Source organism: Sander lucioperca, chromosome 21 (genome assembly GCF_008315115.2).
Source record: "Sander lucioperca isolate FBNREF2018 chromosome 21, SLUC_FBN_1.2, whole genome shotgun sequence".
Classification (NCBI taxonomy): domain Eukaryota; kingdom Metazoa; phylum Chordata; class Actinopteri; order Perciformes; family Percidae; genus Sander; species Sander lucioperca.
Window position 1 is genome coordinate 17,245,148 of NC_050193.1, and position 26,545 is coordinate 17,271,692.

The 26,545-nt window shown below is 39.5% G+C and overlaps 3 protein-coding genes across 6 annotated transcripts; 1 reads left to right on the top strand and 2 right to left on the bottom strand.

The window, feature by feature from the left end:
- Positions 1-3,495: 3,495 nt before the first annotated feature.
- LOC116063822 (parkin coregulated gene protein homolog) lies at positions 3,496-6,361 on the bottom strand. Of its 2 annotated transcripts, none has more exons than XM_035996682.1 (2): positions 6,242-6,361; positions 3,496-4,666 (listed from the first exon to the last, which is right to left on the bottom strand). In XM_035996682.1, exon 2 carries the CDS (start codon positions 4,661-4,663, stop codon positions 3,725-3,727), a length of 939 nt encoding a protein of 312 aa, XP_035852575.1. In that variant the 5' UTR covers positions 4,664-4,666; positions 6,242-6,361; the 3' UTR covers positions 3,496-3,724. The 2 variants fall into 2 exon arrangements, with proteins under 2 accessions (XP_035852575.1, XP_035852573.1); XM_035996680.1 differs by having other exon boundaries at positions 3,496-4,698; positions 6,242-6,299.
- A 289-nt stretch (positions 6,362-6,650) lies between these two features.
- On the top strand, positions 6,651-15,766 carry eci1 (enoyl-CoA delta isomerase 1). 2 transcript variants are annotated; one of them, XM_031318784.2, is made up of 8 exons: positions 6,651-6,661; positions 8,639-8,746; positions 9,651-9,776; positions 11,675-11,802; positions 11,989-12,135; positions 12,985-13,106; positions 14,081-14,259; positions 14,914-15,766. In XM_031318784.2, the coding sequence occupies exons 2-8, from the start codon at positions 8,704-8,706 to the stop codon at positions 15,078-15,080; spliced, it is 912 nt and encodes a 303-aa protein (XP_031174644.1). In that variant the 5' UTR covers positions 6,651-6,661; positions 8,639-8,703; the 3' UTR covers positions 15,081-15,766. The 2 variants fall into 2 exon arrangements, with proteins under 2 accessions (XP_031174644.1, XP_031174645.1); XM_031318785.2 differs by lacking the exon at positions 6,651-6,661 and having other exon boundaries at positions 8,620-8,746.
- Positions 15,767-16,349: 583 nt separating this feature from the next.
- dnase1 (deoxyribonuclease I) lies at positions 16,350-25,949 on the bottom strand. Of its 2 annotated transcripts, none has more exons than XM_031318783.2 (9): positions 25,737-25,949; positions 25,016-25,154; positions 23,846-23,934; positions 22,695-22,781; positions 20,465-20,580; positions 19,055-19,167; positions 18,748-18,902; positions 17,755-17,848; positions 16,350-16,543 (listed from the first exon to the last, which is right to left on the bottom strand). In XM_031318783.2, exons 1-9 carry the CDS (start codon positions 25,847-25,849, stop codon positions 16,481-16,483), a joined length of 969 nt encoding a protein of 322 aa, XP_031174643.1. In that variant the 5' UTR covers positions 25,850-25,949; the 3' UTR covers positions 16,350-16,480. The 2 variants fall into 2 exon arrangements, with proteins under 2 accessions (XP_031174643.1, XP_035852572.1); XM_035996679.1 differs by having other exon boundaries at positions 25,016-25,188; positions 25,737-25,863.
- Between the last annotated feature and the right edge of the window lie 596 nt (positions 25,950-26,545).

Consider the following 26,545-nt stretch of genomic DNA (forward strand, 5'->3'; position numbering starts at 1 on the left):
GTGTGTCCCCCAGGTTACAGGGTGCAGAGGTGACGCACAGCGATGGATTTCCTATGGCGCTCAATCACAGCTAACACTGACGGGGATGGTCGGGGTGAAAAAGTGCTGTCTAGCCAGAACAAAAAGAAAAAAAAACATGTATGTGCGCATTTACAAGAATTCATACATACAAATGCATGTAATACTGTATACTCTACATATTAGTTCCAAATCCCTCAAAAAAAAATGAAAAAACTGCTGCACTGATATGTAACCCATCTTTAATATCAACACAGTTAAGGGCCATATATCAAATATTTAAATGCTATTTAATTCCAAACTACTTTTGTTATTTTCTATCACTTATACCAAGAGAAAACAAAAACTGAAATCAGATAATACCAGATATCCAATACTGGAAAGGTACATTGAGTGCATTGTGCAACATCTCCTATTGAAGCGAGCTGAGCATCAGAAACTAACCCTAACCCTTAAAAATCAACATTTTTGCACCCACCCACAAAACAATCTAAACCTAAAACTGTATGCAGCTATAAACAATTGTATTCACAGACAACACATGCAAACTTAGACGTAGGGAAAATAATATACTCACTAATTGAGAGGAGCTTCAGTGCCTGGTGTATCTCTCTGCTGTGATCACACACTTGTGCTTTGGCCGGACTTACACACACACACACACACACACACACACACACACACATCTATCTCTCCCCTCACTCACTCTCCCCTCTTATCTCTCTCTCTCTCTCTCTCTCTCTCTCTCTCTCTCTCTCTCTCCTCCTCCTCCTCTCCATCTCATATTTTACTGTCTGCACTATCCTGTACACTTAAAGGTGCAATGTGTAAGATAAGACCAGATGTTTAGTTTAAAACAGTAACTAACATTATCAACAGAATGTAAAACAGTTTTGACGGTATGTCAAATACGTCTACAGTATAGAAAGATATCCACTATTGTTATTGTACATGGAATCATACAACGACATTCTGAGAGCTCTTCTGTTCAGTGAAAGACAGTTAACAGTTAAAAATAAAAGCAACGATATCACATACATTCAGGGCATAATATTTAAATAAATACCTAAGAATTGCACATGAATGGGCGGCAGTGATCAGATGAAATAGCAAAGTGCAATTCACATGTAAAAGATTTTTAAGATGTGTAAGGTTTGGTTATTTACAGGAATTAATAGTTCTAATGGCCACGGGGAAGAAACTGATTTTGAGTCTGTTTGTCCGGCTCTTTAGGCACCTGTATCGCCTGCCAGAGGGCAGGAAGTTGAACAAGTGCTGTCCAGGGTGGGGAGGGCAGCGTTCTGTATTGTAATCATAATACTACTATCTGTATTGTGTTGCAGCAATCTACTAAAATAAGTATGCTAACCTTGACCCGTCCTGTTTTGTAATACCACTTGTACCTCGAGAGACGGTAGTGATTCACTGTAGTGTCCAGTCTGCCCTCAGTTGGGCTTAAGGCACTTCCGCATTGGCTTCACTTTTCAGACGCAGCTACCGCGTCCAATTATTTTTACAGTCTGTCAGGGAAAGCTAAAAGACTACAAATGCAAAGAAAGGGTGTGGAAGCTGATAACCTATCAGTAGCCCTTGAGTTTAAAAATGTTATTCCCAAGAGTGTAAGAATGGGATTTTTGAATTATGATGTCAGAGAGTTTATCCCAGCACCATTGCTATGTTTCAAATGTCAAAGAATGGGACACACTGCAGGACAATGTAAAGGAAAGCAAAAAAGTGCAAGATGCGGAGGTGAACATGATTATGGTGAACGCAGTCAAGATGCATGAATCTGATGCTGCATCTGTGGCAGTGAACACAGTGCTGCTTCCAGGAACTATTGAGAGGCTCCACGATTCTGCACAGCCTGTGTAGACTGCATTGATTAAAATAGAAACACATCAGTTCCGTCAGACGCACGTAAGACAGGCAAATAAAAAATGTGGCTCCGAAGCCTCCTGTATGGACAAGCCTTTAGTTTATATGATGCATGAAAAAGTGAAATTTTGACATTAATAGCTGTCAAGACATTTCACTCAGAACCATAAATGATAACTTTGTTATGGTGCTAGTGGAACAGTCAGGGATCACTGTGATTCATCATCTGAGGACCCAAGGAATGTCTGCACAAAATTCCATGGCAACCCAACCACGATTTGTTATGTTTTCAGATATTTCATTGTGGACTAAAGTGGGGAACTAACCACACAACTGCCGTTTCCATCACTAGTACCAGGTTAATAGCTTGAATAAAATTCATGAATTGAAATTTTACCCACTATGGCGTAAAACACCTTTAAAGTTGACATTCGGAACTTTAACCTTGTTTACTGTTAAATCATAAACCTAATGCTGCAGTATCAATCATTCAATTGTATTTGTCCCGTGAAATCGTACAAGTTACAATTCCAGTCATGTAATCCCATCGGCTCCTTCAACTTGTCATCAGTATTAAGTAAAAACAATAGAAAATGTGCCGCAGACCGACTTATGTTCTACTCATTATCTGTCCAGCTGACTTTAGATGGTTGTAGGATTGAATCAAAGCGGAACAGAAACGCAGTTTAGATAAGTGATGATTTGTGACGTGATTTGTGGATTTTTTTATACACTGAAATTGCTATATTGTGACAGTGATAGACAGCTTATGAATGTTTTTAGTAAAAAAAATAATTCTGAAAATCTCAGTTCCTTAATACAACATTTAATCATATACGACACCATGAAGGCAAAAATCTTATAAATTTGATAAAACTGTGGTTGACATATGTGAAGTCAGAGATCTTTAACAGGGGGTCCGGGATCCCTATGGGGTCCTCAGAGTTACTGCAGGGGGGGCCACCAAATTGTTGTTTTTGAAAGTTTTTTTTCGAAAACTAAAAATCTTGACATGAATCCAACATAGTATTAGCAAACATAAACCATCCCATTTGTGGAAAAAAAATCAAAAACCATTGATGATAGACTTACTGGCCTATAGGTAAGATAAGGATACTAAGGTATCCACAGATACAGTTAATGATTCACTGTGCCACATGTACGTATGTTTAACATTAAGGCATGATTCATACAATCATGCCAACAATTACTATTAAGATAAGTATTCTATGCACTAAAAAGTATATATATTTGACCTATATATATATATGTATGTATATATATATATATATATATATATATATATATATATATATATATATATTTGGGGACCTCTGATCCGTCTCTCTCAGTTAAGGGTTCCTTAGCTTAAAAAATGTTGAAAACCCGTGATAAGTGATATGACCGCAGTTCATGCTGGCCACTACTTTATCTACACTACTAATCCACAAGTTTAGAAGAGTTTCTGTCCACTTTTAGGCATTGCGGCAGATTGAGGCCGCCCCTGTTCATACATTGCAAAGTCCTATATGTGTGTGATTTAATACAGCCTGTTTGTGCATTGCTAAATAAAAAGTCCATCGCATCATATTGTGTTTTTAATTTTTATTTTTGGGTTTTATTTTTTTGCCTATTAACCTAACCTAATATTTCAAACATGGAGAGAACATGAACAACCTGTGAGGCATCAATGCTCACCAGTGGTGGTGCTCAGAAAAGGGGAATAGATAAGAATGAGAAGGCATTTAAATGAAGGGGGAGAGAAAAGAGAGAAAGAAAGAGGGACAGTAGAAGAGTGGGGTGTGGACCAGGAATGCTGTAGTTTGGCCATTTAAGGCCTCCTGGGCAGCAGCTTGTTGCGCTCCTGGTTTTGTCCCGCAGATGCTTCCTCTGTGGAAATGGCTGGAAGGAGGGTCATCTGCCCAGTGCCCAATCTTGGCAAGGACTCATCAGGCTCATTGTGTTTTTTCGCTGCCTGCTGATTTCTGAATCGGGTTTTCAGGGGTTTATCCTCTGCTCTGGAAAACTGATGCAGGGAATTGCTCTTTGCCACTTCATGCCTGGAGTACATTGTGGCCATTGGCTGGATTGAACTCATTAACTCGTAGGTAGGCACCATGTACTTTATGTTTATGTAGGCATGCTCTCCTCCGTGGAGCTCAAACAGCTCCAGAGTCTCCTTGATCAGGTCACCAATGTTCATTCTATTCTGCTGGCCGTATTCGATGCCATCTCCAGAGTTGATGTTCATGTTCTTGAAGATGTTACAAATGGGGAGGATCTGTCTGTAGTAGGGCACCAGAGCCTCTCCTACCATGTCTCCAGACAGCACCAGATGCTGCAGAACTTTCAGGGTGGTGCAGATCACCTGACGGTTCCTCGTGTTCAGGGCATTCTTGATCGGCATGATGAGCTGGGGAATGACGGGGCGGATCTTGGGGCCTCCGTGCTCCAGCATGTCATGTGTTCCCTGGCGGGCGAAGAACTCGTAGGGATAAACAGTCTCCCGTAAGCCATCAAAGAAAAGAGGCAGGTAGTGGTGGTAGTCCAGCGTCTCGATCTCCACCTGCCATTTAATGCGGTTGCCTTTGGCGTCATGCTTCAGTGCCGTCGGGAACAATCCGCGGTCGTAGAACTTGCGAAAGGTAGTTGGTTTGAAAGGGCGCTCCCGAAAAGCCCCTGCAACCGGGGGACCCATCACCACGTAGTTCTTCATAGTGGCCTTCATGGTGAAGCCTTGTGTTTTTAGCTCCATCTTCTTCCTCAACATGGTCTTGTCTTGTAAAATGATCAGTCAAATCCAAACTGAAAATGGAGAGCAATGCAAGATTAGATAATCCTTTATTATGTTGTATGTTGCTATCAATCGCCGACGAAGGTAACATAATGGTGATCTTATGTTGCTAACTAGATCATACGTGTCAGATCAAAGGCAGCTGGTAACATTATCACTTGCCTTTGATGAGTTTAAAACGGTAGATGCTAGATCGTACCCGTAAGCCCGAAATTCCACCAGGCGCGTATGCCGGTTTTGTTCCGTCCCCCGCTACCCCGCCATGCGTCATACCCATAGACAGTATATAATGGACCAACAGATCCCGTTGCTCTGGACGGAGACCAGTGAAGGATATTAGAAGCACTTTTCCGGTGATGGCTGAGCGTTACTGCGCAGCCTCCAACTGAGAGAGACGATGTAAATGTGACGTGAGCAACCTGTCTGAAATATGGATATGTAAGGAGATAACATAGACACAGGCTAATTATTGCTAACTAAAATGCTAGTTAACATTAGTAATTAAACTTAAACAGCTAATGTAAGTCGAAACTGCCTGCGAGCTTCTCCTGTACTGTACGGTAATTCCTCTACTATGCGACAGTAAGTCGCGTGGTTATGACACAATCTTTAGCCTATTTTTATAAAAACGTCTGCTACGGAGCCATAACGTGAGGTACAAGGTAATGGAGCCTTTTATACATTGTCGTGTTTCTTTAGAAATAAACAACGGACAAAAAAAGTCTTTAAACGCTTCAGATGTAAAGTTATTCGCTGTCAAAATGAATGGCAGTCAATGCAATGCTAACGTCGGGTGATCGTTTGGTAGCATCAAAATGGCGCCATAGGAGGTTCGAGTTCTGAAGCGAAGCTTACCCCCTTGGTCATTCCACACCGGGAGCTTCAGAGGCAAAATGTTTTGCCTGCCCGAAACAAGCTGAGCCTTTCAACTCACAGTTATACGCCCCACAGCTCCATCAAAAATAGACCTGGCGTGTATTGTTAGCGTAACGGAGCAGAGACGCGAGTGGAATAACAAGCATTGTCTTGAGTTTTGACTTTTCATTTTAATTTAGTGTTAGTTGTTTTTAGAGTGTGTTTGCTAGTTTTACGTCATTTTTAGTTATTCTGAAATATTTAGTTTTAGTTTTCATATATTAAGTTTTTAGTTTCACAGTAGCTTTTGTTAGCGTATAATGTCTCAGAAGTATGTACACATACATGTAAAATACACGGTTGGATAACTGAATAGGAATGGCCTTGATGATATGTTTAAGTAAATCTTTTTGTTACTTTAGTGTCCGATTTAAGGCAATTGCGGCACAGCGCCATCTCATGTCTAGTCAGTTCAATAAAAAACTAAAACTGAAATGATTTGCGTTCATTTGTATTTAATTTTGATTCGTTTATTAACCTGTCAATATTTGTTTGGGTTTCAGATGACTAAAAATGTTTTTCAGCGCTTTTTTTGTTTTAGTTTTAGTTTACTACAATCACCCTGCTTCTTCCCCAACACAATACAGTTCTACAAAACATGAAAAGTCAAGTGAAAAGCAGCTGTAAAGTGTGTCTTACCTTTCCAATGGTTTATGTGGGAATGAGACTGGAATTCCGTCTTCCTGTAGATACATTCAGTGTTCCATGGTGATGATGTGTCACAATCAGACAGAACAGAACATACACTGTTCTAGTTCTACTGTCAGTTCTACTGCTTCTTTTTTTTAACAACAGTGGAATGTAACTAGCACGTACTCAAGTATTGTACTTAATTATAAATTTAAGGTACTTTACTTAACCTTTTCTTCTCGTGTTACTTTTTACTTCTATTCCAATACATTTGAGAAAAAATATAACTTTACGCACCACATTTATTTGCAACTGAAATGAGTCATTAGAAGATCCAAAAATCTTACAAATGAAAACAGAGCTTTATGGGAAAAAAGTATTTGATACAGTGGATATATATATATATATATATATAGTGTTATATTCTGTGTAGTATTCAGTCTGATTAAACATAAGATGCTGATAACCGATAATTTAAAGGTTCCATATTTAAAAAATGTAAAATGTCTTTTTTTTTATTATATACAGTATAATCCACAGAGAAAAGCCAACAGCCCGTATTCAGAAACTGTGCCTTTAAACGGGCCGTCAGGATTTCTGTACGGTTGTGATGTCACAACTATTATTTGATATATTAATATATTATAAGAGTTAAAAGTAAAAAGTGATCAAAAACAAGCATGCAAGCATAGTGTGCAGATTGGATGTGCATTGGGTGTGCAAAAGGGAGGTTATTATAAATTATACGTACAAAAGATAGATTGCACTTTACCAGAGTTACAGATAATGTAATTGTGAGTCCAGTTACAGTTATTGAGTCCAGAAGGACCACAGCAGCCTCCAACTCCACTGATGTCCATTCTGTGACATAGAATCAGAAATCAGAATCAGAAAAAGGTTTATTGCCAAGTAAGTACTTACAAGGAATTTGCCCTGGTGGTTGGTGCATACATAGACAAATAAACATATACAACATATAATACATATAGACATATACAAAATAGCTGTTTAACATGAGAAAAAAAAGAATCTGAATGGATTGAGTGCAGAATGTGCAAAAAATATATAGTATGTACAATGGGCACATTAAAGGGGAACTATGCAGTTTTTTTTATTAGCTTAATTTACCTTAACTCAACAGCTTTGGAGTCATTGGAATGGTTATATGACTTTTTTTCGAGTTGAATGGTGGTCGCCTCGGTTCCCCCTAGCACCTGTGAACAGTAACCACCCTTGCAACTTTCGGCCAGTGAGCGATGTAACGAATTGCTTCACGGCACTGCACACATAGCCCATTCAGGAACCGGCTAACAAGGTAGCGATGGAGTTTTTCACACTATCGTCATGGCTGAGCCGTCAAAAAAGAAGCAGAAAGCTAGGAAAGCATTGTCGGAGGAACAGAGAAAGAGGAAACGGCAGACTGGCCGAGAGAGGAGTCAGACACAAGTAAACATAGGAGCTGCCAAATATCTATTCCGAAGCTGTAGGTAGAGCTCTATAGAGAAACCTGCTAGCAAAAAGGGAGAAAACAGCGAAGAAATTGCCAAAACTGCATAGAGCCCCTTTAAGAAGTTTGAATGACCTCCTGCAGGGCTGTAGTACTTGAGTCCAGACTCGAGATATTTTTCAATCGTCTCCGATTGATACTCCTTGGTATTTTATTTTCCAGCACTATATGCTTTTTTCAGTTAAAAAATGTGAACATGTCCGTTTTTTAGTGACACCTGTGTTGCTTGTTATTTGTTACATTTTCCATCAGAAGTCCAGAATGTTCTTGTTACACCAGAATAAAAAGACTCAACACCTAATTTGTAAAGTTGCACTTCAGCTTTATGTGACTTAGGCCTAAGTACAATTGATATACTTAAATTAAATAATGTGGCCTAATTTATACTTTCTTTCTCAGTCTTGACTGTCTCTCATTTGGACTCAAACCTTTTTGACTCGGTCTCGACTAGTCCTGGTTTTGGACTTGTCTTGGACTCGACAAAGGTGGACTTGACTACAGCCCTGACCTCCTCCTCCGCCGCTCTGTGGAACACCTTGGGGGTATGAGCCTTTCACAAGAGTTACTTTTTAAGGTTTTAGTCCATTGGTAACCTTGTCAGATAAACCCTCTGTCATATAGGACATCAAAATATATGTTTTATGTAATTTAATGTCAGTAGGAACTAATTGTGTTTGTTATTTCAGTTTACCTAATTATTTGAAGTTACTGTTACCTGTGAGGTTTTTTTTTAATGTCTTAACCTCCTTTAAGTTTTCATACCATGGATATGTAATAACAAGGTCCATACATACTGAAGCACAAGGTGGCGGTAATATTTTTAAAACGGCCAATCTCCGCCAACCAAAAGCTAAAGAAGAAGCTCATGGTCCCGCCCATCTTGTCGTTGGCGGAAGTAGCTGTGTTGTCTCCTCATAGAACTTAAAAGAAGGGTCTCCTCCATCCATAATCTGAGCAGGACAAAATGGCATTAAGAGCTGCATTAAGAAACAAGTGCGGCTTGTCGGGTATGTCTGCATGTGTATGCACCTATCATTCTAACAGAATGCCATAAATGTTATAAATTGCCATTTCACCTGCGGCTGTTTGGGCTGTTACTATTAGCTGTGTTAACTTCCAGAAACTGGAACAAAGGTCACAGGACACCTTTAGCTGCCACTGGATACATGACGGACATAATAAAGTTTATGTCAGCTTGTGCACCTTAACTATCATTATCAATGCATGTCAGGTTATAGTTCACTTGAATGTATATTATATATTTAAAAATAACGCGTTAAAGAGTAATTCAAGCTATTACACTGCGTGGTTAAATACTCGTTTGTGATTTGTCAATCACGGCATTTCTACGGTCTGTTATTTCTGTCTCTATGTTATTTCTGTCTTAAGTCCCGCCCACACCGAAGGGGAAAATAATCATAGTTCTCAATTGACTTTGTGTTGCGTTAAGGTGCCAGCAACAGAATAAATGCCTTAAATCTGCCCAATGTGCTACGAAATTATCCGTTTTCTCTGATTCCAAACACTGTTCTATTTATGTTTCTACACATTTGACATTACACATTTAACACAAATACAATGTACTTATATATCTAAAAACCCAATACATTGTTTTTTTGCAGAAAAACATTATGAAGTTTTTTTTTTTTTAAGAATGAACAACATGGCAGATGTAGGGTTTTTCCTGCTCTGGACATAGAGTACATATGATTACTGTAATCATATTCCCTAGAGCTGCTCCTAAAGATTACTGTGTCTTTTTATTAAAAGCTTTTTTTAATTTTAGCATTCTTGGGTGTAATTCTTAGAAGCTTGATACATATACATGCCAAAGACAAGACAACATGTTGTGTGTGTGTGTGTGTGTGTGTGTGTGTGTGTGTGTGTGTGTGTGTGTGTGTGTGTGTCTAGGTCTTCTTTCCCAGCGGTCCTCCTGCAGCAGTCATGGCAGAGTTTGTGTGTCTCCCGTCCTCGTCGCTCAGCAGAGGAACAACTCCACCTCGCCCAAGATCGATGTGGAATTTGACCAAAGCACAGGTAAACATTTTTGCTAAAAGTTCAGTACACATCTCTGTATGTATTAAAATCGCTGGAGCCACTTTTTTTCCTGTCAGCCTGTGTGGGGTTTTAAAGTGCTCATATTATGCTTTTTGGCTTTTTCTCTTTCCTTTATTGTGTTATATATATTTGTGCACGTTATAGGTTTACAAAGTGAAAAAGCCCAAAGTCCACCCCAAAGGGACTTACCATCTTCCAGAGAAAACACTGTTGACAATCTGCTCCAAACAGCCCTATTGCAGTCCGGCCTTTACTTCCGTCACTTTGTAACACACGTTATAATGCTCGCCTAGCTGCTAGCGTGGCATGCCCTCATGCTCTGCTTCTGACTGGGTGGTAGTCCTTACCTAGTTATTGCGCATGTGTGACTCCCAACAAAGATGGAACAGAAGTGAGATGTCTCACTCTGTAGCTAAAACAGAGAGCTCAACACACAGGGTGAAAAGAGGAGCTGCAGCAATGTGCAGTACGACGAAAATATATGGTGTTTTCTGAAAATTAAACCATGTAAACCTATTCTGGTACAACCTCTAAATACAATTATGAACGTGAAAATGAGCATCATATGAGCACTTTAACACATGGCTGCTCTCTTTACACTACTACATTATGGTTGAAAAACAAATATCTTTTGCTACGTTTGCGCCTCACTTCCGCACTACTCGGGCATTTCCAAGCCCCTAAAATGAAGAAATTTGGAAACACTGTTGCCCTTGTTTTGGTTTGAAAACTCCAGGGTTGGTTTGTAGTCTGGGCGGGCTTAAACGAAGAGCTTTAGGAAACAACGGTGCACGTCAATCGTTCTTATCGGTTAGGTAGACTTACATACCTTTCAGTAACAGTTCCGCCTCAACGTCGGTCCAAGCTAATAAATCCCTGCTCTTACTTTTCGCCATTGTTCTTTCTCCAAAGTATTTTCAATATTTTGAACTTATACATTGATGGTATTGAACAGCAGAGTAATGTTGGACAATCTGCTTCCTGTTTACACCGGCACGCACATACCCAGTGTGTGTGAATGGTCACGTTATATGCGTTGTCAGATGTGTTAATATGAACGGAGCTTAGTTTTGCTGCTGGAATTAAAACTCTTGCGTGGACGGAGATTGTTTCTTGTCTCAAAACGCCGCCCACTTAAAATTGAAAAGGTAGGGAGCCCTTTACCGGCAGCTGATTGGACGAACGCGTCACTTGGGTCTGGCTGCTCGAGAAGTTCAAACCGACTGTCATGGCGGCTCGGACGGAATCCAATCTTGTATTTTATGAAAATAGTTCACCGAAACGTGTTTCTGAAAACATTTTAAGCGAGAAATAGGCCATACAGTTGCTGAATCTGGTCAGTTTCAAAGATTTCTGTCAGATTTTGAGAGGCGGCGAGCAGAGCCGGACGCTCCTCATTTGCATACAGGAAAGCGGGCTGGAAAATCGGGTTCACATGTGCTGCGTTCATGGATGTATTAAGAGAACGGGTTGCGTTCGTCACGTTCATCCACTTGTCATTTCCAGTAAGTGCTTTCATTAGGGATGTTCCTTTTGGGACAATACTAACCATCGAAAGTGGGCACTACAACAGTAAGTGGTCAGTGCACATTAGCAGTGTACTGACGGAAGTATGCGGAATGGGACACAGCCTAAACCTACCAAGAGACAGCCAGTCCCTGAGTTTGGCTGTGGAAATGTAAATTAGATATTGCTGTTGTCTTTAATGGCCATCTATGCATTTCTTAACTGCCTATAAAACACAATTAGAGCTGAGGCTTTACGTTAATCATGTCATCATTTCTACCATTTCATAGCATTTCTTTTCATTTTGAAATCTGTAGGGAATTTATGTGAAAGTATTGAGGCAAAAGATCAGCATCTTTGTCTCTCTGTAGGTGTGGCTGTGATGCGCATGCAGAGTCCGCCGGTCAACAGCCTCAGTTTAGATTTCCTCACAGAGTTCTGCATCGGCGTGGAGAAGCTGGAGATGGATAAGGGCTGCCGAGGCCTCATCATCACCTCGGTACAGTAAAACCTCAACGTTTAAAGCAGCAGAGCCTTTGTGCGAGAGATTAAAAAAGTGGGACTTTTAGCTTTGTGTATTACTGGGAAGTTAAAGTGCATTATAATAATGTTGTTTTTTTTATATATATATTGCAGTACAATCTGAACGTTTAGCCTGAGTATTGTGTGTGTTGTGTCAATCCAGAACCAGCCCAAGGTGTTCTCAGCCGGGCTGGACATCATGGAGATGTACGGAAAGAGTCCGGAGCGCTGCGGAGAGTTCTGGAGAGCCGTTCAGGAGATGTGGCTGAAGCTCTATAGCTCCAACATGGTCACTATAGCTGCAATCAATGTACGTATGAAATCCAGCCGCCCACTGATAGTCACGAGTGATGCGAGTGACGGCTTCACTGCCTTCTATTGTTGTTAGGGATCGACCGATACTGGTTACTCAAAGCCGATACCGATTATTAGTAGTTACTGAAACTGATATTTGGAACCGATACGCATTTATAGTGAGAATACAAATCTTCTAAGTCAAAATTAAGTTACAAACTCCAACACAGAACTTTGTTTAAATGCTTTAAGCAATTATTTAATAAATTAGTAACTTTCAACATAACACCCAGTAAAAGATAGTCAGAGAGTGTTGTGGGCGGGACATTAAGTCAGACTCTGAAGCAGAGGGACAGACACAGAGCTGTAGCCGAGCCAAGTAACGCACTTTTTAATTCATTAACTTTATCGGCTATCAGGCAAACAAAAAGCTGATATAGATATCCATATCTGCAAACTGCCAAAAAACGTCCCGATTATCGGCCTATCCCTAATATCTGTAAAAGAAACACTGCAAGCTGCTACAGTTTGCTGCTCTGCGGCATCGCAGATTGCAAAGCCCACATGACTACATGAGCCGTTTAGCTCTGACTTGCGGAGTACACAAAGTTTGGGCGGTTCGACGTCGGATCACATTCTCACAACAAACGAACTGCTCCAGAGGTCCTCTTCAAGGAGGTCTCGATGCGCTTGTTTGGTCCGCTTTTGGTGCGCATCCGAGTGCGATTGCTGCATTCACACCTGACCAAACGAACCGCACCGAGGGGGGGGAACCAACTCTAGTGCGACTCAACTGACCTAGATGAGACCGGTGTGAAAACCCTCTCAGATTGCCCTTTAGCATAACTCGTCGCTCCCCCCACAGGGTTCCAGTCCTGCAGGTGGCTGTCTTATGTCTATGACATGTGACTACAGGATAATGGCGGACAACCCTCGGTACAGCATCGGCCTCAATGAGACGCAGCTGGGCATCGTAGCACCTTTTTGGTAAGGAATTTGAAGTATGACAACACCCATGACAGCCGTGGCGGTTATTGTATAATATATGTTGATTTCATTTCATTTATTTGGTTAGATAAAGGACAACGCACATTAGTTCAAATTTCTGCAAATGTGCCAGTGTTAGCCAGCCAGCAACTTTGCAACTGTAGCCCTTTGGCGAAATGTATTGAGACCAGAGCAACAGTAAACCGCTAGACATTAGTATGGGTTCAAATGTACAGACCTGAGTCAGTAAGACGCCATAAAGACCGCCAGAGCAACACAATAAGCTTCCTCCAGAAGCCTTGCAGAGTGACACTAGTGAAGTCACACATCAACAGTATCCACATTCAGTACATGAAGCCATGCAAGCAACAAAACACAGCCGGAACATAAGATAAATCTTTATTGGCATTGCACAGAGACCCATACAATGAAATCGTGAGTGCCACAACTGAAGGTGCATTAGAGACAAGATAAACAATAAATAGCTACAAACAAGAACAATTTAAGCCATAAACACACTAAGGATGGGACAGGAAAAATATTGCACATGGTGTATGATTATTGTTATATTATTACGGGATGATAAAAGCAAATTAATGGTTTGGATGTATGTTGAGTGTTCTGATGGCCCGTGGAAAGAAACTATTTTTCAATCTGATTGTTCTGGTTTTTATGCTCCGGTACCTCTGCCCAGAGGGAAGCAGGCTGAGCAGGTGATGCCCAGGGTGGAGGTGTATTAGTCAGTAATTAATCAGTAATAGGCAATGACACAAAAAAAATGAAATAAAACACATCACTCATGATGGAGATCTTGATACAATATTAAAAGCCACAGTACAGGTTGATAAGATGGTTAATAAGATGGTGAAGTTAAGCTTCATGATGATGATAGTGTTGGTATGTACAGTAAAAGGTCTCTGCCGATCCCCTGCTCTATTTCACCTGATGGAAGAAACAGTTGCTGCCGTCTGCAGGTTCAAGGACACCATGGTGAACACAGTTGGCCACCGAACCACAGAGATGGCTCTGGAGCTGGGGTTGCTCTACAACCCGTCAGAGGCCCTGAAGATAGGACTGGTGGACCAGCTGGTACCTGAAGACCAGGTCCTCACCACAGCCGCACAGGCCATGACCAAGTGGTTGGCTATTCCAGGTATATTGGCACCTTACAAAATGTTATAGCTAGTAGGGCTGGGCAATATATCGATATTATATTGATATCGTGATATGAGACTAGATATCGTCTTAGATTTTGGAGATCGTAATATGAGATAAGTGTTGTCTTTTCCTGGTTTTAAAGGCTGCATAACAGTAAAGTGATGTACTTTTCTGAACTTACCGGACTGTTCTAGCTGTTCTATTATTAGCCTTTTCCCCACTTAGACATTATATCCACATTACTGATGATTAATTGAGCCTCCGATTAATTGAACAGTTGAGCCTCCGTTAACATGTTTGTAACAGAAATAAAATGGATTATTTTATTGTAGCTGACTTTACAAGATGACTTCGCTATTGGCTGTTGAAACAGGAGACGTCTCTTACGTTCTAAAACCAGCCTCTGGCGAGGAGCTGAGACGGGCCGGTTCAGACCGCTGCAACTTTTCTCCGCGCCGTTCTAACACTTTCATCTCGCCGCAAATCTTTGGTCTGAACTGGGCTTTAAAGTCACATGTCAGCCTTGGGTCGATGCTACCTATTGATGCAACCAATAAAACATTGACCAACATGAATGTAGGGGCAGAAAAACAAACTTAACTTTAATTGGAATCAGTGAGCTAACTGTACATCGGTTCTTTCTTTACAGACCACGCCAGACAGATCACCAAGTCCATGATGAGGAAGCCAACCGTCGACAAGCTGACGTCCAACAGAGAGGCCGACATCCAAAACTTTGTCAGCTTCATCACCAAAGACTCCATTCAGAAGTCGCTCCGCATGTATTTGGAGATGCTTAAAAAGAGAAGAGCCTAAAAGAGAGAGGGAACACCTATAAAGTGACACACATATACACGCATTACAGGGAGTTTGTGATTTGTTGAAAACACAGTGTCATGTGTGCATTAGTGTTAATAGACCCTTGAATACAGCTCCCTGCAACTTACCTTCGTAACAGTGTTCAACCAGCAAGCACAGGGGGAGACATACCCAGGATTGACACCAATTGATTGGTCAGTGACAAATAAACACAACACACCCACATTTCATAGTACATTAGTAAATGTAAAAAAAACTTTTATTTTGAGGACTATTTCGTAACATGATAACATTTGAAGTCAAAGCAAATCAACACACTGTTAATCATAATACATAGTGAGTATACCTAACTAGAGCGAGAGGGAGAGAGAGAGCAGCAGTAGTGGTCGAGTGAGCTAGAGAAGGAATGAGGAGAGGGAATGCTGAACAAAGCAGTAGTCAGAGGAATAATGCACTCTTTTCTGACTGCTGGGGTTTAGCCAACAGTCGATTACTGCCACAGACAGGCCTCCACCAAGTGCCTAGCCTTACTGTCCCTTTAAGAAGCATAACTAATGAAAGTAAGCTCGGGTGTATTTGAACAGCCCACAGTGGGCGAAGCCTTTGTGATCTCTTACAGATTTATCTACAACACATGACTGACTGCTTTTTAGCCTGATATTTTTCAATAAATGGGTGTATTTGTGTGGTCAGATGGTTTATTGGTGTGATTTAAAGAAGGAATTGAAGGTCAGTTTTATTTTTGGCAGTACTTATCTCAAGAGACTTAAAATGTTATCCTCTGGTCACATTGGGAAATTAGACAGGCACTGGGAGAGCGCAGACTACCAAAGCCATGCCCTGTCTCGCAATGTTAACAAAAGTGTGTATTTGGGTTCTTTCTTGGCCCATGCTACACCCTTCCACCAAGTTTCATGAAAATCAGGCTAGTAGTTTTTCCGTAATCCTATATATATATATATATATATATATATATATATATATATATACGCCAATGCAATAAAAGTAAATGGACTTTTGTTTGTGCTCAATGAGAATCATTTTCCCAGTTACTCTAGATTAGTCTCGCTTGCCAGACCTATCCACAGCGCTGTTGACATTGCACTTCAGTAGAAAGTGATATATAAATTAAAAAGATATATAAATATCTTAGTTTATAAAAATAAATCATCAACAGAGTGGCTTTTTCGTGCACCTTTGTATGCCCTTTTATGTCCCACTCTTCTATTTCATAAGCCTGTTCAATGAAACAAGTTTGCAATGAAATGATTTGTTTGTAGTTTGTTTATTTTGGTCCTGTAAATTCAATGTTACATGGTTGCTGAGAGTTCCACCACTGTTTAGTCATAATTCAGATTCAGCCTGGAGGTTGGTGGACCGATTGTGGGAGTCATGATTCAGGCAGAAGCCTGTCCAATCAGCTTCACCTCCACAGGGAAATGGTCGCTGACAGCCAATGCCTGAGAAAGAAAGAAAAAAAACATTGCAGATAGTCTCCCTGTGGCACAATTCTGTTGTTAGTCCAGCTTCGCATACAGAAGATTGCCTCAGTTAAACACTATGTTTTATTATGTACTGTAAAACTCAATAGGCCATCAAAATACCTTTTCCACCAGCATCACTAAAGGCCTTTACAGTATTCTGGTGGTTTGCTTGTTTTTTTAGCCTATCAACCAAAACTGCTGACCATACCATAATAATGTTTTTTTTTCTTGCTTGCTACAGTATTGTTTTAAAATACTGTTAAATAAAATAGCAGTAAACACCACAAAAACTGGTAAAAATGACAATTTGTTTGAGTTTTATTGGGGGCTTTGTGTGGGACTATTTCTTGGCTGGGACCAAACATTTCCTTGAGTCTCCTCTAGATGCCGGGCCACTGCTCAGAGGAAAGTCCAGCACGTAACCCTCCTTAAAATGGTGGATTGTCCTTTCCTCACAAACTAGATTTGTTAGTGAGCTTTAGCCGTGCTGGTAGGCTGACTTTGTTACCTTTGGACAGTGCTGTTTCCCTGGGTTTTCAGTCTTAGTGCTGAGCTAAGCTAACAGGCTACTTGCGGTATCTTCATATTGATTGTACAAACATGAGAGTGGTATTAATCTTCTCGTATAACTCTCAACCAGAAAGCAAATAAGCTAACATTTTTTCCTAAAATGCCAAACTATTTATTTAAAGAGTAACTGGTTACACTTTACTTGAAGGTATCTACATAAGAGTGACATGACACTGTCATGAACGTGTCATAAACATTATAAACAAGTCCTAAACGTTTATGACATAACGCTTCTGTCATTAAGTGTCATTCGGTTTTTGTCATGACAAGTTAGAGTTAGAGGTCATGTGTCATGACAGTGTCATGTCACTCTTATGTAGATACCTTGAAGTGTTACCGAGTAACTTAACACTCGGACAAAAAGCAACGATTTACTCCGAGTCTGCTGCACCTGTAACCTCACCCAACAGCGATGTCACCGTGCTGACTACACTTCCACATCACTGCTGCAAGGTGGAAACAGAAACTACTGGAGATCAATCCAAAAAAAAAGATCTTTAGCTGGTGTTAAGTGGTTCTTTACATACTCTGTGTTTTTGTACCTGGCAAGGGAAGTGAATTAGCCTACATTATAGAGGGGAATATAACACTGTTACATTGAAAAACATTGTTTTTACCAGACTCTGGCTGAGATTCATATCCACCATGTAGTCGTAGACCTCAGCACTGCCGGGCACCACTCCCTTCATCATGTCATCAGTGACCACAATCCTACAAATACAGAAAGAGATGTGGAATTAAGAGTCTGTGCATGTGTGTCTCTTATCTTTCTGTGTGTGTGTGTGTGTCTGTCTATTTGTAGTCTGATACAACAAAAGTATATTTCCAGGATAATTGCTTGGTGGCTCACGCCACACCATATGTCCCTCGCCTTCCACTTTTCGTGTGTTTCCGTTCTCAATATCCCTTCAACAGGAAACAACAAACTTCGAGCTAGCAACCTACAAGCAGAAAATAGCAAGTTTTGAAGAAAATTTGGATTGTGCAACAAGGCAGGCCTGCTTGGTTCTTTCGGGGAATGATTGTAAAGATTTACAAATATGTATGTTTGAATATGTTTTTCATCATGTACTATCTAATTGTACATTTTGGGGCCAATTGTTGGGATTGCTGTGGAAGTACACACGCCGATACACTTGGAAGAGCTAATGATGTTTAACCATGTATCCAGCTAATTTAAATAGCTCACGTTACTGTATTGTGTGAACAGTTAACTTTATTTAATGTTTAATATTTTATGTAGTGTGTGTGTGTGTGTGTGTGTGTGTGTGTGTGTGTGTGTGTGTGTGTGTGGGCTTGTTTAACTATATTCGTGGGGTCCAAAAACCGGGAGTCCAGTATACTTGTGGGGTCCCGACAGCTTTGTGGGGCCAAAATGCTGGACCCCACAAGTTTAAAGGGCTGTTTGAGGGTTAAGACTTGGTTGTAGGATTAGGGTTAGAATTAGGTTATGGTTAGGGTGAGGGTAAGGGTTAAGGTTAGGCATTTAGTTGTGATGGTTACGGTTAGGGTAAGGGGCTAGGGAATGCATATGTCAATGACAGGTCCCCATAAAGATAGTGCCACAAACCTGTGTGTGTGTGTGTGTGTGTGTGTGTGTGTGTAACCACCTGTCATAAGGGCAGTTGGTGTGTGTCGCTGTAGTGTCGTCCTGGTCGGTGATCAGCCAGTGGAAACTCTTGTCAGTGAAGAGGCGGATCTGCTCCCAGTCAGAGCCCGACACATAGCTGCAGCCTGAGTTGAAGTCTCCCAGCAGCACGATGTCCTGCAGGGAGAGGGAAATGGTTCAACCTCTGTCATCCTCAGCTCATATTTTACAAAATGAATCAGCCTTTGCACTCCACCTTTTTTTTTTTTTTTTTTAACTCAGCTCCACTAAAAAATTGACTGTGCGTGTATGTGGCTGAGAATATTCACATTGGTGTTCCAGCGGGTGCGGACATCTATCACCACATCATAGAGAGCATTCACTTCCTTCACAGCGGACTCTGGAGAGGTGTGCTGGGGAATCAGAACAAAGTTCCTCACAGCTGGCAAAACAGAAGAGAGAGAAATGTTTGAAAGAGACAAGCTGAGAGTTGTGTATGACCGGCCACCTGGGACATTATTCACAATTACCTCACACACATACAAGTGAAATGCTCTCATAAACACTACTGAAACAATGTCACACTCAATACTGAAACACACTCATAAACACTACTGAAACACTGTCACACACAATACTGAAACGCTCTCATATACACAACTGAAACGGGATTTCACTTTCAATAGTGTATATGAGAGCATTTCAGTATTGCATGTGAGTGTTTCAGTAGTGTTTATTAGTGTTTCAGTCTAGCGTGTGAGCGCATTTTCAGAGCCTGTTTTTCTGAATTAATGAGTATTATCTTATGATGGTCCTAACTTCTGTAACCCAGCAAACATGACCCTCAGATGGCACCTCATAGTTATGGCAGACAAACATCAAATAACAAAAAGTGAGCTTACTGCCTTTTAAATTTGGCATGACACAGTTGTTGACCCTATTTGGCTGACATAAATTCTATATACAAGTAAAAAAAAAAAATGAAGCAACAGTTTTTTTAAAGGGACATTAGTATCCAACAGACCTCATGACCTCAGAATCTCATCCTACACAAGTCTGGTGCTTAGTTCTCTACTTCAGTGGTCCCCAAAGTGGGGGCCGGGGACCCCCAGGGGTCCTTGAGGGGGTTCAAGGGGGTCTGCAGCAAAAAGGGTAATAATTCACTTTCACTATAATTCTATCCATTAGTAACACAATGACAGAATGCGTGATTCTTTTGGTCACGGATTTCATACACTGTTTTGAAAAAAAAAACATCATATCAAGTCCTATCAAATGTTCTTATCAAATGGGGGGAAAAGCCCTAATACCACACTGTTAAAATACTACTGGAAACAATCAAAACAGTTCTGTCAATCAACTAAGTGTTTCATCAGCTAATCATTTCAGCTGGTCTTCATCTTATATATTGTTGGGTAGTTTCATTTATAATATCAATTTACAACATATTTTATAAACTACATGTGTTTTGTGTGCAAAAAATCTTAATTTGTAAAGTAAGTACTAACTAAAGTTGTCAGATGAATGTAGTGGAATAAAAAGTACAATATTTCTCTCTGAAATGTAGTGGAGTAGAAGTAGAAAGTGGCATGAAAAGAAAAGACTCAACTAAAGTACAAGTACCTCAAATTTGTACTTACGTCCAGTACCTGAGTAAATGTACTTAGTTACATTCCACCACTGTCGGACAGTGAAAAAGCAGCATCAGTCTGTGATTGCCGCTCTCTTCCAGACCCTACCTGTTTGTTTGGAGGTGAACATGACGACGAAGGGCTCTCTGTTCAGGATGTCTGTCCCACAGGGCTCACAGCTGTCATCGTACGTGTAGTTTTTAGCTACGGACACCATCTGCTCCCTGGAGAGGAAAGATATACTCAAACACATCTGTAATTTTCTTGTACAACTTTACTTTTTAAGAAATCCAACAACTCTTTCTCGTAGTTAGCTATATTCACAGTATTTTATTTTTATTTTACCAGTTTATTTGTCAGGGACAATACATATAGGCATTGTTACATCTAAAGTGCAACTGATGCAACGTATGTGGGACTTCCAACACAGACAGGCAAAATTATGTAACTAAGTATAAAAAGAGGAGCAACAATCAAACTGTGCTGTATCAAACAAAGACTTAGTATTAGCAAATTTGCCTCTGTTTAAGCCATAGTATAACTGGAGCATTTTCAAAAGTCATTTGTAACATATTGAACTTATATAGAACTTTATCAGTCCTGTGTCTTCCAGTGCTGACCACTAGGGTGCATCTTGACTAATTCTGAGTATGTGATGATGGATGAATGTGGTGTGCAGATGTGTCAGATTCTGTGTTTAACATGCCTTTTTTTTTGCCAAGGAACCACATCTAAGTATCATTACCATAGGATAACTGCATTTAGTGGTGGAAGAAGTATTCAGATCCTTTACTCAAGTAAAAAGTACTAATACCACTATGTAAAAAATACTTTGCATGTAAAAGTCCTGCATTGAAAATGTTACTCAAGTAAAAGTATGTAAGTATCATCAGGAAAATGTACTTCAAGTATTACAAGAAAAAGTACTCAATGCAGAAAAATCCTCATGTTTTAGAAACTGGAAACTGGAAAACAGTTCTGTCGATCAACAAAGTGTTTGATCGGCTAATCATTTCAGCTGGACTTGTAGACTTGGACAGGTTAATTTATAATAAACAATCATAAACATATTTTCTAAACTATATGTGTTTTGTGTGCAGAAATCTTAATTTGTAAACTGTCAGATTAATGTAGTGGAGTAAAAAGTACAATATTTCTCTCTGAAATGTAGCGGAGTAGAAGTAGAAAGTGGCATGAAAAGAAAAGACTTGAGTAAAGTACAAGTACCTGAAATGTGTACTTAAGTACAGTACTTGAGTAAATGTACTTAGTTACATTCCACCACTGACTGCATTACTAAATAAAGCTTGACCAAAATGCATTCTGTGTTCATCACCATTTTGTGCAGAAATGTACAGTAATTTCATGATCCAAAAGTGTTTGGGACTGTGAAGTATTTTGTGTAAAATACGCAATTGGGTGGACATTTTAAATTTATTGTAATTACACCACACATTTGCAAGCAATTCTCACTCAGAATACACTTTGGTGATGCTTCAAGTGTCTTTGTTAATAAATTGCATTCAATGGCATTAGCATGGCACAGCATGTGACACATGATCACCAATATTGATCTAAAACTTCAATCTGCAAATATCTGTATTGAAACATTTTTCATTAAACCAGCATTTAAAAAATAACTGTGCATGTACTCAAATACTGTGCTTCAATACAATTTTAAGGTATTTACTTTCCATTTTCTATTATCTAATACGTCTACGCCACTAAATTTCAGGCCTATATAGTATTCACGACTATAGTTGCACATTACTTTTCAGATGGAGTTTTTACATACAAAACATATTATAATATATGATGTATTGGTACAGATTAACCTGCCCATCAGTATATCAAGTAGTTTTTGTTTTTTTTTGTTCTACCAAGACCAGCTACAACATTAAAATCATTCTTATCTTTATGCATCAGCAGTAATAATCTGAAAATGTAATATATAACATAAATAAATATTATTATACCATTGTATCCATATTACTCTGTCAGGACCCATTCTGCGGCATTATGTGTGATTATACTTGTGACACTTTACATTTTGCTGAATACTTTTGTACTTTTGCTTAAGTAGGACTTTGAATGCAGGACTTTAACTTGTAGTGGAGTATTTTTGTTTTAAAGTTGTATAGCTATACTTTTATATAAGTAGTTTTCTGGCAGTCATTGCTCACAATTAAGGACAAAGACACTGCAGATCTGAAGTAAATAAAACTTTAAAACACAATTTTTTCTGTTTCTGCTCTATGATGTGGGGTGTCAACAGAGAAGCTCTACAAAAGATAGTTTTACCATTATAATTGCTTTCTTTTTGCCCTTGTGTGTGTACCTGTAGAGGAAGAGGTATCTCTCCTTATAGGAGCTGCGACCCAGAGGCTCACTGACGATGTGACTGTACCTGAACTCAGGAGAACCTCTGGGAAAACACACACACACACACACACACACACACACACACACACACACACAGATAAAGACAGAGAGAAAATTGCAGAATAAGACCCAGCACTCTCCATGAACATTAAATTATTCTAATTTTTTACCATCCACAATATAAATAATGATATGGTGATATGAGACTAGATATAGTCTTACATTTCGGATATCGTAATATCATGATATAACATAAGTGTTGCTTTTTTTGTTTACTGTTCTATCAGTTCTATTATTTGTCTTTTCACACTTATATCCATGGTACTGATGATTATTTATCTAAACTCTCATTTGTTAATATTTTGGGAAAGCACCAATTGTCAACCCTACAACATCGCTGCGATATCGACAAGATTATCGCGGCATCGGATTTTCTCCATATGACCCAGCCCTAACTGAATTTTAAAATATCACTTAAAAATACCTTTCAGTTTGGTCATTTGGTGTCACTCAGATCATGATCTGATGCTCAGATAATATTGGATGATAATCATTGTTTTATGAGTATTTGGGGCTGAGTTAAATCACGGGTCAAATTTGACCCGCTAACACAAAAAATATGTGCAGCTTTCTAACACAGTACAAGGGCTAGGCAAATGACCCACTGGGAAGGCAGATTCCAAAATGCAAATACTTTTAAATTCAGTGAACAGCTTATACAAACTATGGCTAAAGTGAGAGGAGCATATTTCAGATACCAGCCCAATGGAACACATTCAATTCCATATATTTCCAATTCCAATATTTCATTACACAGGAATAGTAGTCCAAATTCATTTAAGGGGAGGAAAAATCTGCGACAAAATCAAAGAAAAACATTCCTTCTTTAATGTTCATCTTTGTGGACACACACATAAACACACACACACACACACACACACACACAACTATAGATGACGAATGAAGAGCATAATTTTGTTTATGGTATGTCATTATGTGAGTTCACAAGCTGTCCATCCGTCTACAAACTTCTACAAAAGGTCCCCATATTACTATCTGTGTAATAACACTGTGTGTGCTCTATATAAGGTGCGTGGTTGGTCTAACTTGTTGACATGCTCCATGAGTTTTTTGGTTGCTGACAGATCGCTGTCTCTGACCTCCTGGATCAGAATGATGTCATAGCGATGGACAATCTGAAAGACAAAAACACAACGCAACATAGGTCTGATTGATTTCAAGTATGTTTTTCCTCAAACAAACAGAAACAGACATAATTACGTACTTATTATTGTTCTATAGTAAAGGGGCATTCCACTAATTCTACACATAAAAGATTGAGACTGTCCTCCCCCCCCAAAAAAACGACCCCATAGGTTGTTTTTGGGACATAGAATTGAAAGCCATGGGCATTTACCAGGCAGAAAGGGTCTACAAAAATTATGAAATGTTGCATTATGGGAAATGTAGGATCCATTTCTTTGTTGTTTTTATTTTATTTTTTTTAAGTCCCCCAACTTTATGGATGTGAAAAAATAAAACTGCTGGAGTGCCCCTTTAACCCTCTGAGGTCTAAGGGCTTTTTAAATACTGTATCTTCTTAAATTCACCTTTTAAGGGTATTTGCATATAACCTGACACCCATGTGTTATATCAACATATCAACATATTCAGAACAAACTCAGTTTTCTGTATAGTGAGGACCAAATTTGTCCTAGAGCAATGTGTAAAGAGACAATTTGGCCCTAAAGCTGAAAAGTTGATGTTGGCTTTTTGGAATTCCTCAAATCTCTTGTGAAAACATTTACCCCTTTACTCATGTGGATGAATTGTTTTGGTGCTTGAAATGAGTTTACAAAAGTCTTCACAAAAGTAGTGTAATATATGAATAAAACAGTAAATAAATGTATTATAAAAGTCTAAAATAAATTGTAGTGTTACCGTTTTTTGAGTAGGAGTGTTGTTGGTTGTCCAAACATCGTTTGGACGTACCTACGCGTCCTTCGTCATCAGAGGGTTAATGTCCAAAATCCTCTGAACAATACAGTATTCTAACTAAATCTAATGACGTGCTTATGTTTTGAATGTGCTACCAAATTATTACACTAGAAGGGATGCCAAATGTAGGCTAACCTTTGTGTTAGTTTAGTTACTCAGCACCCTTCCAAATAGATTGTCTTTATAGTTCAAATATTTGTGATGAGATACATTTTTTTCTACACTATTTACATTATTCCTTAGGGAGAAAAAAAGGGAATATTGGATGCAGTTTCAGACCGTGCTTATGATGTTCATCAGAGTGGTGTTGGAGGCTTTCTTGTCTCCAAATGACCTGATGTTGAAGGCTCCCAGCAGCAAAGATGTAGACAGTTTCAGCAGGGCCAAAAAGAGACCCAAAGCACACAGCAAACGCATCCTGCGGCACAGAGGGAACATATTTAGCCTTTCAACTGTGGGAGTCAGACACAGACGTAACACCTGCGCCCCTGGACACATGACAACATGATCTCTATTCCTGGCTCTTTATCTAACTGTGAGTCTGCAACTTGGCGTTTCATGTGCTGCTTTTTGCAGAGGCTTGCATGATCCTGGGCAGAACATTATTCCATATTATTAATTATATGCATCAGCTCGAGTGTGGTAACATTTTTGCTATGGTAATCCTGCATACACTGTTGCTCTATGTTTCATTTAGTCAGCCAGAGTTAAACCATATCCTGTATTACTCTGACAAAGTACCATCTTTGCAACATTTTGTGACGTCTTTCCATGTTTCTTTAAATGGAAACTAAAGCAAACCCAGTCACATCGGATTACAGCTACTGATGTTTTATAGCCAACAACAACAACAACAACTAAAAAAGTTTATAAATTAGTATTGTTGTACCGAATAATTTATCCATATCACTGTAACAAAAAGTCTACAAACCTAAGTATCATTTCCCAGCTTGCATCTGCTGTTTTTTGTATTACAGAAAAGTCAGAGGTGCATATCTACCTGCTTCTGTGAGTGGTTTTAGGGAAAGGAGAAGGCCTGTTGTAAGCAGAGAACAGAGGCTTGCCTGTGTGTGAATCCCTAGAGGCTGCACTACAACTTCTGAGCACAAGCATTGATAGTGTCTCTCCTGAAGTTTTTCATTGTGCATGTGACTGGGTCAAGCTGGGGAGAAGCAAAAAATGGAGGCGTGTTGTGGACCCGGTCCAAAACAACTAATCGTTTCTCCTTATTTTTTTTCTCAGAAATTAGGTATGATTGCATGTAAATTCAGTTTATTGACCATGAATGCAAAAAAAAAAAAAAAGTGTAAAACTAGTTGAAATGAGTTGGAATGAACTTGGTTAAGAAGATGTAGGACATATTTTGGTGATAAATTCTACTTTGTTGTTATTGGGACTAAGCTGCCTTCCATGGACACAATATACACACAGCGATGACGGAAAAAGAGCAGAGAGCATCATGAGAGACTCACTCCACTCTCTGCTCAGACACACACACTGCACAAATTATACAGTAATACAATAATAATACAGACTCAGACGCAGCAGAGCGGACAGTATCACTACACCTAAAACACGGTTCTATAACAGTTTCTTCCCTGCCACAGTCAGACTGATGGCAAAAACAAAATAAAACACTGAACAATTCACTGTGATTGCAAAAATCCTCACTACTTCACTCTGCTGTGAAATATTACTGTGCAATATTTGCACTAGTTATGGTCCTTACAAATGCAATATCCCCCATAGTTGTATCCTCCAGTTACAGTATTCATAATTTATTATATTCTTTTGCACTCTTTTGTATAG

Bases quoted from the DNA above. Each gene is read 5' to 3' on its own strand.
- dnase1 (XM_031318783.2), bottom strand. From the start codon at position 25,849: ATGCTTGTGCTCAGAAGTTGTAGTGCAGCCTCTAGGGATTCACACACA. The intron at 25,155-25,736 runs GTAGATATGCAC...TCTGTGCCGCAG, and splicing joins AAAACCACTCACAGAAGCAG to GATGCGTTTGCTGTGTGCTT. The intron at 18,903-19,054 runs GTGAATATTCTC...CTCTCCCTGCAG, and splicing joins GCACCCGCTGGAACACCAAT to GACATCGTGCTGCTGGGAGA.
- LOC116063822 (XM_035996682.1), bottom strand. From the start codon at position 4,663: ATGTTGAGGAAGAAGATGGAGCTAAAAACACAAGGCTTCACCATGAAG.
- eci1 (XM_031318784.2), top strand. From the start codon at position 8,704: ATGGCATTAAGAGCTGCATTAAGAAACAAGTGCGGCTTGTCGG. The intron at 12,136-12,984 runs GTACGTATGAAA...CTCCCCCCACAG, and splicing joins TCACTATAGCTGCAATCAAT to GGTTCCAGTCCTGCAGGTGG. The intron at 14,260-14,913 runs GTATATTGGCAC...CTTTCTTTACAG, and splicing joins CAAGTGGTTGGCTATTCCAG to ACCACGCCAGACAGATCACC.